This window comes from Microcaecilia unicolor, chromosome 6 (assembly GCF_901765095.1).
Source record: "Microcaecilia unicolor chromosome 6, aMicUni1.1, whole genome shotgun sequence".
Taxonomy (NCBI): domain Eukaryota; kingdom Metazoa; phylum Chordata; class Amphibia; order Gymnophiona; family Siphonopidae; genus Microcaecilia; species Microcaecilia unicolor.
In genome coordinates this window covers 115180261-115193533 of record NC_044036.1, presented here as the reverse complement: position 1 = coordinate 115193533, position 13273 = coordinate 115180261, and the positions used below count along the sequence as shown (strand labels likewise).

The window sequence follows — 13273 nt, the reverse complement described above, 5'->3', positions numbered from 1 at the left end:
TAAGGTGATCCAGGATCTTTACAGTAAGCAACTAGCCACCGGCATTCAGATAAGTGCAGATGCTGGTAAAATGGAGAAATGCATAGACTGTGTTACTCAAAAAGGTGTGAGACCCTCATTTCCTGCATACACAGGAAATAGGAGTAATAAAGTGCTGGACTTAATACACAGTGACTTATGTGGACCGTTTAATATCCCATCATTGGGAAATAACAGATTTGTGCTAATATTCTTGGATGATTTCTCTAGATATTGTGTGGCCTATTTGCTGAAAGAGAAAAGTCAAGTCACAGACATGCTGAAGAAATACGTAGCCATGGTGAGCAATAAATTTGAAAGAAAACCAAAGGTTCTTCAGACCGACAATGGTGGTGAGTTCACTTCACAAAGCATGCGCACATTTCTAGAACAAGAAGGCATTCAACATATCACAACAGTAGCTTACACACCAGAGCAAAATTCTGTTGCAGAGAGAAAATTTAGGTCACTTGTGGAAATGACCAGATGTATGCTGTCAGATAGCAATCTCCCTAAAAGACTATGGGGGGAAGCCATTCTCACAGCAGTGTACCTACAAAACAGAATGCCAACTAAAGGCGCTGAGCGCACACCACATGAGACATGGCATGGTAGGAAGCCAAACCTGTCACACATAAGAACATTTGGAAGTACAGCATATGCTCATATACCAAAACAAAGAAGGCATAAGCTGGATTCCACAACAGAAAGGGGCATTTTAGTTGGATATACTCCAGGACACAAAGGATATAGAATTTTGAATCTGAAAACTGGCATTGTTGGCATAAGACATGTTACATATTTTGATGAAAACAAAAGGGTTGATAAAGGCTGGATTATCCCAGATGAGCCTTATCATCCAGAATATGAAACTAGAACCATAATAGACATGCCAGTGTATATAAATGCCATACCAAGGCAGATGTCTGAAAGCAACTCACCTGTATCTAACGAGGAACAGGCAGAGGAAGCAGACACAGAAAGGATCATTGAAGAAGACAGTACAGTTGGAGAAGGGGAATCAATTGGAGAAGAACTCTCAGATATAGAGGATGCGGAAAGGTCAGACCAACCTGTAGTCAGACGCTCATCCAGGGAAAACAAAGGTGTTCCACCCCCAAGACTGTCTTACCTAACAAAGTCAGCAGAAGCTCAAGAGCCCTTAACATGGGATGAGATTGAGAAAATGCCAGCAGAAGAAGCTGCTGAATGGCGTAAAGCTGCACAAGAAGAAATTGATGCATTGGATAAAAATAATACTTGGATTCTTACAAAATTACCTCCTGGCAAGAAAGCTATAGGATGCAAATGGGTATTCAAGTTAAAAAGGAATGCACAAGGAAAAGTGGAAAGGTATAAAGCAAGATTAGTGGCAAAGGGATATCTTCAAAAATATGGAGAAGATTTTGATGAAGTGTTTGCACCTGTAGTGAAACACACGACAATCAGAACACTTCTGAGCATTGCAGTCTCAAAAGGCATGCAAGTCAACCACATTGATGTGAAAACAGCATTTCTTCACGGAGATATAACTGAAGACTTGTACATGGAACAGCCAACAGGTTTCATAAATACAAAACAAAGACAGCTAGTGTGTAAATTAAACAAAGGTCTTTATGGATTAAAGCAAAGTGCAAAATGTTGGAATGAAAAATTGCATGAAATATTGACAAATTTAGGATTTAAGCAAGGTGAAGCAGATAAATGCTTGTACACTAGGTGCACAAATGGACAATATGCATACATTTTAGCTTTTGTTGATGATCTGCTCATTGCAAGCAAAAGTGAGCAAGAGTACAAGGACATTGTAAAGTGTTTAAACCACAATGTTGAGATAAAAGAACTTGGAAATGTGTCATACTATCTTGGTATAGAAATTGAGAAACAAAATGATGGTTCTTATCTTCTAAGCCAGAAGCAGAAAATAAATGAGCTTATTGAAAGTTTAGGTATGCAAGATGCCCAAGTTGTAAGCACTCCCATGATCACTGATTTTCTGAAGGATGAAACAGTAAGAGAACCTTTACCAGATAACATCCAATATAGATCAGCCATAGGTAAGCTTTTATATCTAACTACCACATACAGGGCTGATATAGCAAATGCAGTAGGAATTTTGAGCAGAAGGGTCAGCTCACCTACCAAATCAGATTGGACTGCAGTTAAAAGGATGGTAAGGTATATAAAGGGTACCATTGATTGTAAATTAAAGATTTCAGCCAATAGTAATCCAAAACTAATATGTTACTGTGATTCAGATTGGGCAGGGGATCATTCTGATTATAAATCCACAAGTGGATATGTGTTTATGTATGGAAATGTACACATTTCATGGGCCAGTCATAAACAAAGTATTGTGAGTTTGTCTTCTACAGAAGCTGAATATGTGGCTGTATCGGAAGCGTGCAGAGAACTGATGTGGATTGAAAAACTTTTGCTGGATTTTGGAATAGCTGAAAAGAGACCAATCCAGATAATGGAAGATAATCAGAGCTGCATCCGACTGTCACAGAATGACAAGGTTCAGTCACGCACCAAGCACATCGCAACGAAATACCACAACGTGCGAGAGTTGGCGAAAGAAGGGGTCATCAGTCTACACTATTGTCACACCAGTGAGATGACAGCTGACATCATGACCAAACCGTTACCCAGAGAACATTTTGTGAATCTGCGTATAAAGCTTGGACTTTGTATGAATAAATAATTGCATGACAGTTATGCATGAGAAGGGGTTTGTTGGAATGTAATTGTATTTTACATGCATTGACTGTCACCTATTATTTCTCTGTGATTACTCTGTGACCTCTGATGTGAATTACTTAGAGAGGTCACACAGCTATGCAACTTCCTGTGGGGGTTAGACACAGCAGATGCAGCACATGGAGCACATGGAGCTCATGATCTCTCCTAACCTGAGAGGATCTATGGTGGTGTGAGCATCCATTGCCATCTAAGCACATGGAAGGAGCTGATAATACAAATGTATAGTAATATGTATATATAAGCCTGTCTGATTATAATCTAACTACAAACTGTGAGTAAACAGATGTTTTGTTACTTCAACTTAAAGTGACTCAGCAGTGAATTATTCTGGGGTGAATGAGAGAGAGATGAAGAAAGAAATTAACATTTCTAAAGCTGAAGCTGTGTGTACTAAAATCTGCTAATTATTTACTACAAATAATCCAACAGAACTTATGTGACCTGCTGTGAAGTTATGAACTGAAATTCTTTCCAAAGCTTATCTTTGGAAAGAGAGCAGTGTAATTCGAAGGGGACATTTCCTCCTACATATTGCTGTGTGATTCTACTCACTCTTTTTTTTAAGCAAAACCTAATGCAAAATCTTGACTAGCTAAAGATGTATCATGCCAGTTTTTTGTTCTGCAGTCAGCGGTTAACTTCAGCAAATGATTCCCTAGACTCGGAAGGAGCACTCTCAATAAGCTTATTAATGTACTTTTTTTTTTTGCATTTACAATAGCAGTTCTTCTAGAAAATACCCTAGAAGGATATTTTCTTCAGTTTATTTCTGCCTGTCTCTGTTTTAGCTTAAGATTCCTAAGTTCATCATTAAAACACGGAGCCCTATGAACTTGTGCAATTTAATGTAACTTCTTAGGAGCAACTTCATCAAGAGACTAATAATGCTAAATTTAATAATTGAACAGCTGATGATGCATCTAATGACTTAAAATTAACCAATGTTGAGGATAAAACAGATTTCAAATATGGATCAAAAGAATCATGTTTGTAATATTGATTAGGTATGGTAAAGTGTTATACACTTCTTACTAATTTAAGTTCAAACTTAATCAGACTATGATCAGACCATGGTACCCGCAAAGCTTTCTTAATTTTGTGTACAAAAATCAGATCTGAAATATGGCCACCATTATGGGTCAGCACCTCAACAATTTGTTTCCAATCATATGTAAAAAAAATTATCCACAGACTCATTCCAATACCTTTTGCCTACTTGCAAATTAAAATCTCCTAAAATAATAGTACTTGATGGGGGGGGGGTAATTTAAATCAAATAACTGCTCTATTAGAAAAGAGGGGTCATTATACAAAACTGTTGGACCACAATAACAAAAGATAATGTTTAAAGAATGAGAAATTAATACTAGCATTTCAGCATATTCACTTCCTGGCAATTTAAAATGATCTCTAAAAATAATAATCACTGCTCTACCTCTCCAATCTTGCTGAGCCTGAAAAAAAGGCAAGGAAGTGGGGTGGACATAACTGACTCACTACCACAAGGTCGTCTACAAGTAACCAGGCTTCAGTAATACTCAAAATATCAAACCTATTATCAGTCACCATGTCAAATAATACAGAAATCTTACTTTACACTGACCAATCGTTGAGCAATTACATTCATCATCATTCAAAGGAATATTAAGCAAACATCTCTCATGACTAGGTTACAATATACTCAACAACTGTTGCATTTATATTTATCTTTATTACATCAATTAATCTCATAAACCTAACAATTATTGTCTAAAATCCCCATATATCTACCATTCATTCATTCATCCATTCACTCTAATTCACATTTATAAAACTAATATCAAAATATCAAACTCTATAACATTAGAACACCCAGAATAATAGAATCACTTATAATCTTATAACAAAATGTTTTGCTTTCCATAGCAATACTGGTGTGAAACTTGTAAATTCCACTGACATTTAAAGCACTTATTCTTCATTACGATCTTCTCTTGATCTATTAATAACCTGCTGTGAACTCTCTGTTACCATGTGAAAATTAGTCCATTGATTAAATCAATTGTCCACCACAGCAGGTTAAAACAAAAAGTTACATTCCATCGTAAACCACAACTGATTTACTATGTGCTGTAGTATTGAATGACAGTAGTTCCATTCACCGTGACTCCACTCTTCACGGGACTAATGTGAATCTTTTCCTTGATTTTCAAACTGCTTCACTGCAGCTGTCCTCTCATTTGTTTACTGAAACACTTGTACACGGACCCACTTGTGGGTCCGTGTACAAGTGTTTCAGTAAACAAATGAGAGGACAGCTGCAGTGAAGCAGTTTGAAAATCAAGGAAAAGATTCACATTAGTCCCGTGAAGAGTGGAGTCACGGTGAATGGAACTACTGTCATTCAATACTACAGCACATAGTAAATCAGTTGTGGTTTACGATGGAATGTAACTTTTTGTTTTAACCTGCTGTGGTGGACAATTGATTTAATCAATGGACTAATTTTCACATGGTAACAGAGAGTTCACAGCAGGTTATTAATAGATCAAGAGAAGATCGTAATGAAGAATAAGTGCTTTAAATGTCAGTGGAATTTACAAGTTTCACACCAGTATTGCTATTGAAAGCAAAACATTTTGTTATAAGATTATAAGTGATTCTATTATTCTGGGTGTTCTAATGTTATAGAGTTTGATATTTTGATATTAGTTTTATAAATGTGAATTAGAGTGAATGGATGAATGAATGAATGGTAGATATATGGGGATTTTAGACAATAATTGTTAGGTTTATGAGATTAATTGATGTAATAAAGATAAATATAAATGCAACAGTTGTTGAGTATATTGTATGAATTTAGTGCAACTATTTATTGAATGATACCTTAGACAACATCATGACTAGGTTAAAGTGATGACTCAACTCACCATAATGTCCTCTTCCTACAAGAGCAGGAATTGGTTGGCTCTCCATAAGCATCAAAACTTACAAACATATAAAACCATAAAACAAAAATAAAAACAGTGTCTAAAACAATAAGAAATATCCTTATTTCCCAAACACATTTCCCTAAGATCCACCCAAAGTCCGCACAAAGGAGTACACAAAAGAGCCCTTTTTTGTCACGCTCCTTTATTGGCACGACAAGGAGGTGTGCACCTTTCTGGCAGGTGGCGCTTCTAGCATTGGTCTGGTCTCTAAATGCTCACCGCGCTCCTAGATTATGTCATAGGAGGCGGGGCTCGAGTTGTTCTGGGTCCAGACACTCATGCTGTTGACACTGAATGGAGGAGGGTAAGGCTTGGCTGAGAAAGTGCAGATGGCAATGCACTGCAGAGAAGCATGTAGGCTAGGTGTTAAAGCCTTCTCTTCCTTCTTCCGGTGTTGGTCTAGTCTCTAAATGCTCACTGCTTTCCTAGATGATGTCAGAGAGTGAAGGACTGGAGATTAGGGTATATCCCATGCTCGAAAGTTTATGACTTGAGAGTACATACAAAAGAAGAAGTGACTACTAAAAGTGCTGAGAGTGAAAAAGACACTTATAAAAGAGCAGGGAGGATGCAACACCCGTCTATCAGTAAAAGAGTATAAGAGATGCAGGAGAATAGAGGAAGTACACCTCGGAGGAGACCAAGGAGTATAAATATTGTGAACAGTTTTGATATCCCTCCAACTACCGCCCCATTTCCCTCTTACCCTTCCTCTCCAAGTTACTTGAACGTGCCGTTCACAGCCGCTGCCTTGATTTTCTCTCCTCTCATGCCATCCTCGATCCGCTTCAATCTGGCTTTTGCCCCTTACACTCGACAGAAATGGCGCTATCTAAAGTCTGCAATGACCTCTTCCTTGCCAAGTCCAAAGGCCACTACTCCATCCTCATTCTCCTCAACCTATCCGCCGCTTTTGACACTGTCAATCACAATTTACTTCTTGCCACACTGTCCTCATTTGGGTTCCAGGGCTCTGTCCTCTCCTGGTTCTCCTCTTATCTCTTCCACCGTACCTTCAGAGTACATTCTCATGGTTCTTCCTCCACCCCATCCCGCTCTCTGTTGAAGTTCCTCAGGGATCTCTGCCTGGATGTCCAACCGCCACCTGAAACGGAACATGGCCAAGACCGAGCTTATTGTCTTCCCACCCAAACCCACTTCTCCTCTCCCTCCACTCTCTATCTCAGTTGATAACACCCTCATCCTCCCCGTCTCATCTGCCCGCAACCTCGGAGTAATCTTCGACTCCTTCTCTGCGCATATCCAGCAGATAGCCAAGACCTGTCGCTTCTTCCTCTATAACATCAGCAACCCTTTCCTCTCTGAGCACACCACCCGAACTCTCATCCACTCTCTCATTACCTCTTGCCTTGACTACTGCAACCTACTCCTCACTGGCCTCCCACTTAGCCATCTATCCCCCCTTCAATCCGTTCAGAACTCTGCTGCACGTCTTATCTTCCGCCTGGACCGATATACTCATATCACCCCTCTCCTCAAGTCACTTCACTGGCTTCTGATCAGGTAACACATACAGTTCAAGCTTCTCCTACTAACCTACAAATGCACTCAATCTGCAGCCCCTCCTTACCTCTCTACCCTCATCTCCCCTTACGTTCCTACCCGTAACCTCCGCTCTCAAGACAAATCCCTCCTTTCAGTACCCTTCTCCACCACCGCCAACTCCAGGCTCCGCCCTTTCTGCCTCGCCTCACCCCATGCTTGGAATAAACTCCCTGAGCCCATACGCCAGGCCCCCTCCCTGCCCATCTTCAAATCCTTACTCAAAGCCCACCTCTTCAATGTCGCCTTCCGCACCTAACCACTATACCTCTATTCAGGAAATCTAGACTGCCCCAACTTGACATTTCGTCCTTTAGATTGTAAGCTCCTTTGAGCATGGACTGTCCTTCTTTGTTAAACTGTACAGCACTGCGTAACCCTAGTAGTGCTCTAGAAATGTTAAGGAGTAGTAGTAGTATATCTTTTACAACAGTCATTTGCCTCATTCTGGTCAATATTCAGCTAGCAGTGGCCACTGTTTTTATATATGCTATTGCCAGCTAAATTAGACCCTGATATGCAATGCTGGGTCATGTCCAGCTGACATTGGTCATACCTGGCTATTCAGACATGTCTTGGTCACCAGAGCTTGTGTAGGTCCTGACCAATATTCAGCCTGGACTCAATTCCCTCCTTCGATTCCTATGACCCTGACATCCCCCCCCCCCCCAACAAGAGAAGGCCCCTTCCAACATGGCTCAAACCCCCTCCCCTCCCACCACAAGTGAATCTCTGTCCTGAACCTCCCCTAGAAAAGGCCTAGTCCCCTCCTAGGAGAAGCCCCCTCTCCATTCCAGCAGCCGTTGCCCTGCTCCTACCTTAACAGCCCTGTCCCTGATGGCTCCAGATAAAAATGACTGCTGCAACCTCTAGCTTATTTTCGCAGTACTACCGCTAAGGGTTAGCCTCCAGCGGTAGTACTGTGAGACCACTCATGGTAGTGGTAGGGGTGTCTCAAGCCATTTACTTCTCATGTTGGGGGAAAGTCACATGAGACTACCGCTAGGGGCGCCTGGAAGGACAGGAGCAATTGGAGGTCACTCCTGCCTGGGAAAATCCTTGAAAACCAGAGATCCTAGGTACTGGCACGAAGGAGAGGAGGGATCCTTTGAGGTAGGAACAGGCTTTGGATTATGGGGTTCCCAGATCAGCAGGGGGGCATGGCCTGAAAATCATGGTAGGGAGCAGATGCTTCTGGGCCACTACTAGAATAATGCTCCTTGCAGGGTGGTTTGCAAGCAGTGTTATTCTTTTACCATGGGATTCAGCAACCTGCAGTACTGACATATCACAGGTTGCTGAATTCTTTGGTAAATCAAGATTTGGTAAGAGATGACCTTTTATCGCACTTTGATAACTGCCTCTTCCCACACCCCTCAAATATCAGTTTGCCCAATGGAAAGGGTAAATAGGAAAGTCCCTCAAGAATCTGTATTGGGCCCTCTTTTGTTCATTTATTAACAATCTGAGAAAGGAAGCTAAGAAGAAATGATCAAATTTGCAGATGACACAAACATATTCTAAGTAGTTATGGAAAATTGAGCATCTAAATGGCAGTGAAATTTTAATATAAGTAAGTACAAAACGATACATATAGGGAAAGATACTCCTAGCTATATGTAGAGAATGCTGAGTTCCATATTAGGAATCAGTACCCAGGAAAAGAATCTTAGAGTCATTGTGGACAATATATTGAAATCCTCAGCTTAGTGTGAGGCAGCATTTTAAAAAAAATCAAAGAAACAGAATCTTAAGAATTATTCAGGAAGAGATGATGAATAAAATTATGAGTATTGAAATACACCTGTATAGATCCATGGTACGATCATACCATGTGTATGTGTGCAGTTCTGGTCATAATAAAGATATAGCAGAATCTAGAAAATATTCAGAGAAGAGTATCACAAATGAAGAAAGGCTAAACAGAGGGAGGATATGATAGATGTTTACAAAAGCAGTAGTAGTTGGAACAGGTAATTTGAAAACATAAAAACATTTTTCTAACAGTACAAGGACTAGGATATACTCCTTAAAACTAATATGTAGTAGACCTGAAACAAATTGCAGAAAGTATTTTTACACTCAGTATACAATCAATCTGTGAAATTTGTCATTGTTGGAAGATGTTGTCAAGCCATCTATAAGAGAAATTTGGACAAATTCCTAATGGACTCATGAACAATTAGTAGCCAAGTAGATCTCAGAAAACTATTGGCCAGCCCTTAGAGAGAACTGCAAGAAATGGATCCATTCATCTGGATCTGCCAGATTGGTCACTGTGGAACACTTGATGATGAGCTCGATAGTCCTTTGGTCTGAGCCAGCATGGAACATCTTATAGTCATAAAATTTTTATCAAAGATTCCATAATCTGTCACTTGGCCTCAATTTGCTATTCCTTCATTATTTCTGATTAGCGCCCAGTCTGGCAAGAGCTAACATTCTTAAGGTTAAGTCTCCTGCCTCATGATTACCAGAAAGCATGTTACAAAAGAGCAGATGCTGTACAATCCTATGACTTCTATTTCTGCATTTACCCAACAGAACACTTTCTTTAGCGTCTTGAGCACGTATGTACTAACACAGTAGATTCTGGCTCAATATATGGGCACCATGGGAAGAACCAGCAAGCAATAACCACCACACGCTTGAATGCTCAGACTATGAAAATGCTTATTGTTCTAGTAGATAGCTTCCTATCTCTTTGGAGGAACTGAGCACACATCAGTATATTGGTATCACATTGAGGAAATTGAGGTGTCTCATTGAAGCTCATTTGAACCTCCTTCTCCTCCTTTGCTTAGTACAGGGTTACTGGATATTGTTGAATAAGGGTCCAGATGGAGCAGGGTATATATGCAACCAGCCATCATTTCTGGGGTAGCTGTGGCAAAATGCAAACGTAAACACATGTTTTCATTGACAGCTAAGGCCAGTGCTGGATTATAAGAACTGTATTTGCCTTTGAAGACAATATTTTATGCCTTGACAATAACAATTGAAATCAAAAAGGCCAATATACCATCTAAAATTTAATGCCATGTCACTGTTTTTCTGTGGCAATAAAGGCTGGGACAACAAACCTAGAAAATAGTGTATGATGTGGGGGAATGGGGTATTAGTGAATTACTGATATGCACAATATGGAAGAACTGTAGAAGATCATATCGGATGACTATGAGGTCTCAATATAGTGTGATGAGGCAGTGGTAATAGCCAGAAGAATACTAAGGTGCACCAAAAGAAAAGTGATGATGGAATTGTACAGATTTTGAATGACACCTCCCAAAGATCGAGTAGAGGTAGTCCAAAGGATAAAAACGCTGTACAGTCTGTTGTATAAGCCCTATGAATTGAGACATAAAGAACTAAACCCTGATATTGGGCCAGTTAGTGGGTTGTTGTTTTTTTTAAAAAGCTGAAGCTGAATATCTGGATACTGTGATGAATGCCAAATTTGGATAGTGGCAACATTTTGGTCCACTATCCAGATAGCTGATACATTTAGGTTATATATATATATATGTATAATATATATATATATATATTTTTTTTTTCTGTCCTAAGTGATCCGGATAGTCATCCTGGTAGTGATGCTGAAAATCACCATTACCACGAAAACTGTGGTCTCCGACTCAGATCTGTCCCTGGACTGTCCAGGCACTATACAGACAATGCTGCAACAGTGGCTAAAGACATTAAGCAGCATTTTCTGAGTATCTGTCTCCATGAGATTCATCTGGATAGCAGGTGCTGCTACCCGGCTAAATATGTACAGTTTAGATCTTAGCAGAGAGAGCAGGAGGATATGACAGAGACATTCAAATATTTCAAAAGGTCTGCATAATACCCGGGAAGCAGTGGAAAGGAAGTTCTATGACAAGAAGTCATGATACGAGACTCAGGATAAAGTCAGGTGCAACATTAGAAGCTCTTCTCGTAAAGTGATGTATGTACTGGACAGTTTCTCACTGGAGATGGCAGAATACCTACTGTACCTGAATCTAACTCATGACACCTTGAGCTACTGCAAAAGTTAATTTCTTCTCTCTCCAGCCTATCCCCTCTCTTGAAACAGAAACAGTAACAGAATTCAAAAAAGGAAAATCCAGAGGCCAAGTGGAGCATGGAACAGGAATGGAAACTAGGCAGATTAGATGGGTCTTATCTGCAGTCACAATCTGTTTTTATATGTTACACACTGTGTATCTACAATTTCTGTCCCACATATTGATTTAATTAACCATGGTGTGCTCAACTAAAGTGGGTCTCCCTGCATATGGGACAGCACGTCGGCTTTTCAAATTTTCTTCTATGTTTGTCCTTTCTCTCCTAACAAAGCAGTGACAGAAAAGCAGCGGCAGTGATACTTACAGTACACGTAGCCCAGCACAACCTTGTCCATGGGGTTATTCCACAGTGCAAACATTGCTTCTTCACGCTAAGAGAGAAGAGCTGCTTCTGTCCACATCTCATCTGTAAACATTCACTGGGGAAGTACTGATTGCTGCAACTCTCACTGATTGCTGCAACTGTTATTTTGGCTTTAAATCTTGGCTCCCAAAGTGACTGTCCTAATTTTAAAGTGATACAAACATACTTGCTATCTGGAGGCAAAATTCTGTTTTTACTTTTTTATAATTTTATTTCATTTGTTCCCCAAGGCTCTTCTTCTTAGGTTGGAAGGGAGCAGGGACCCACACAAAATAAGTGTAATCCTGGCCCCACTCACATAGTTTGAGATGCTAGCAAAGCTCTATGGGGTGTGTACCCCAACCAGGATTCACAAAACTTTGAGTGATGAGTGGGGGCCAGAGCAGGGCCAGAGAGTTCTCCGGTAGGCCGGAGGGTATCCCCATCCTGGGTTTTCAGGAACTTTCACTCAAAAAGAACAACCAAACAGTCCCAGCAGCAGGTAAACGACTGTTTACTGATTCAACTCAATTAACAGTTCATAAAACAAACTTCTATTTACAGTTTATGAGTAGAGTGCACAAAAAACAAAAGTCACATCTGGGTGTTTTTCATCCAAGTTCATCCCATCCCAGACCAGTGTTCCCACATATTGTTGGGCACAACCCTACTGAGAGTAAAACTCCTCCGTGACCATTCCATTCCTACCTGGGGTGTCTTTTCCCTCCAGGCCTTTCTTCCTTTGTCATGACTCCCTGCTCTGGACTCTGACCTAAAATTTCTCTGCTCCTCCACAGAAGTTACAGTGTGCTAGGGAAGAAAGTGACATCAGCGCCCAGGATGGCAGCCTGAATTCAGGGCTCTGTCCCAGTATTTAGAATATTGAGTCTAATCTCCTTAATAGAGGACCATATTTAGCTTCCCTTGGCAATTTCTGCTGGGAGATAATATTGTACCTATTTTTGTTGCTGGTCCTGTGGCGGGTCTTTTAGCAATTCTACTCTGTTGGGTCACCAGGAGTGCTGCGTGGGCCTGAAAGATGGCGCCGATACACTCAGCAGAATCAGAAGGGGACTATAGCACCAATGCAGAGCATCAAGCGATACTTCATGGCTCCTCTAAACTAGCGAGATAGATGGCCAACTTAAAAAAAGAGTTTTTCCTTGATGCGGCAAGATATTAAAACTACTTTGGAGGACATAAAAAATGAAATTGGAGTGCTTAAGAAGAGTGGCAAAAGGACCTGAAGCACCAAGTTGAAACCTGCAAGGATCAGATGGATGTGTTTCAGACCCAAGGAGATTCTGTAAGTAAAGAAGTGCAGGCCTTATGGAATAAAACCGAGGACCTTGAAAACAGGTCCAGGAGGCACAACCTCAGAGTTCGAGGAATCCCGGAAGAAATGGTTTATCAAAAAAGCTGAACTGTTTCGGTATATATGGGTCCTAGATGGAAAGGATAATGGCAAGCCTTGCATAGATAGAGTGCTAGGTGCCTGCAGAGATCAACAAGCCAGAGACATTATAATTTGCCTACATGAG

The 13273-nt window shown here is 40.5% G+C and overlaps 1 protein-coding gene across 1 annotated transcript in view; it reads right to left on the bottom strand.

Moving 5' to 3' along the window:
* The window catches only part of LOC115471580 (deleted in malignant brain tumors 1 protein-like), a 339289-nt gene extending 327487 nt beyond the window's left edge, over positions 1–11802 (bottom strand). The window contains exon 1 of the mRNA XM_030205253.1: positions 11694–11802. Coding sequence (XP_030061113.1) covers positions 11694–11748 — 55 coding nt within the window. The 5' untranslated portion in view covers positions 11749–11802. The remainder of the gene's footprint in view (positions 1–11693) is intronic.
* Positions 11803–13273: the final 1471 nt, after the last annotated feature.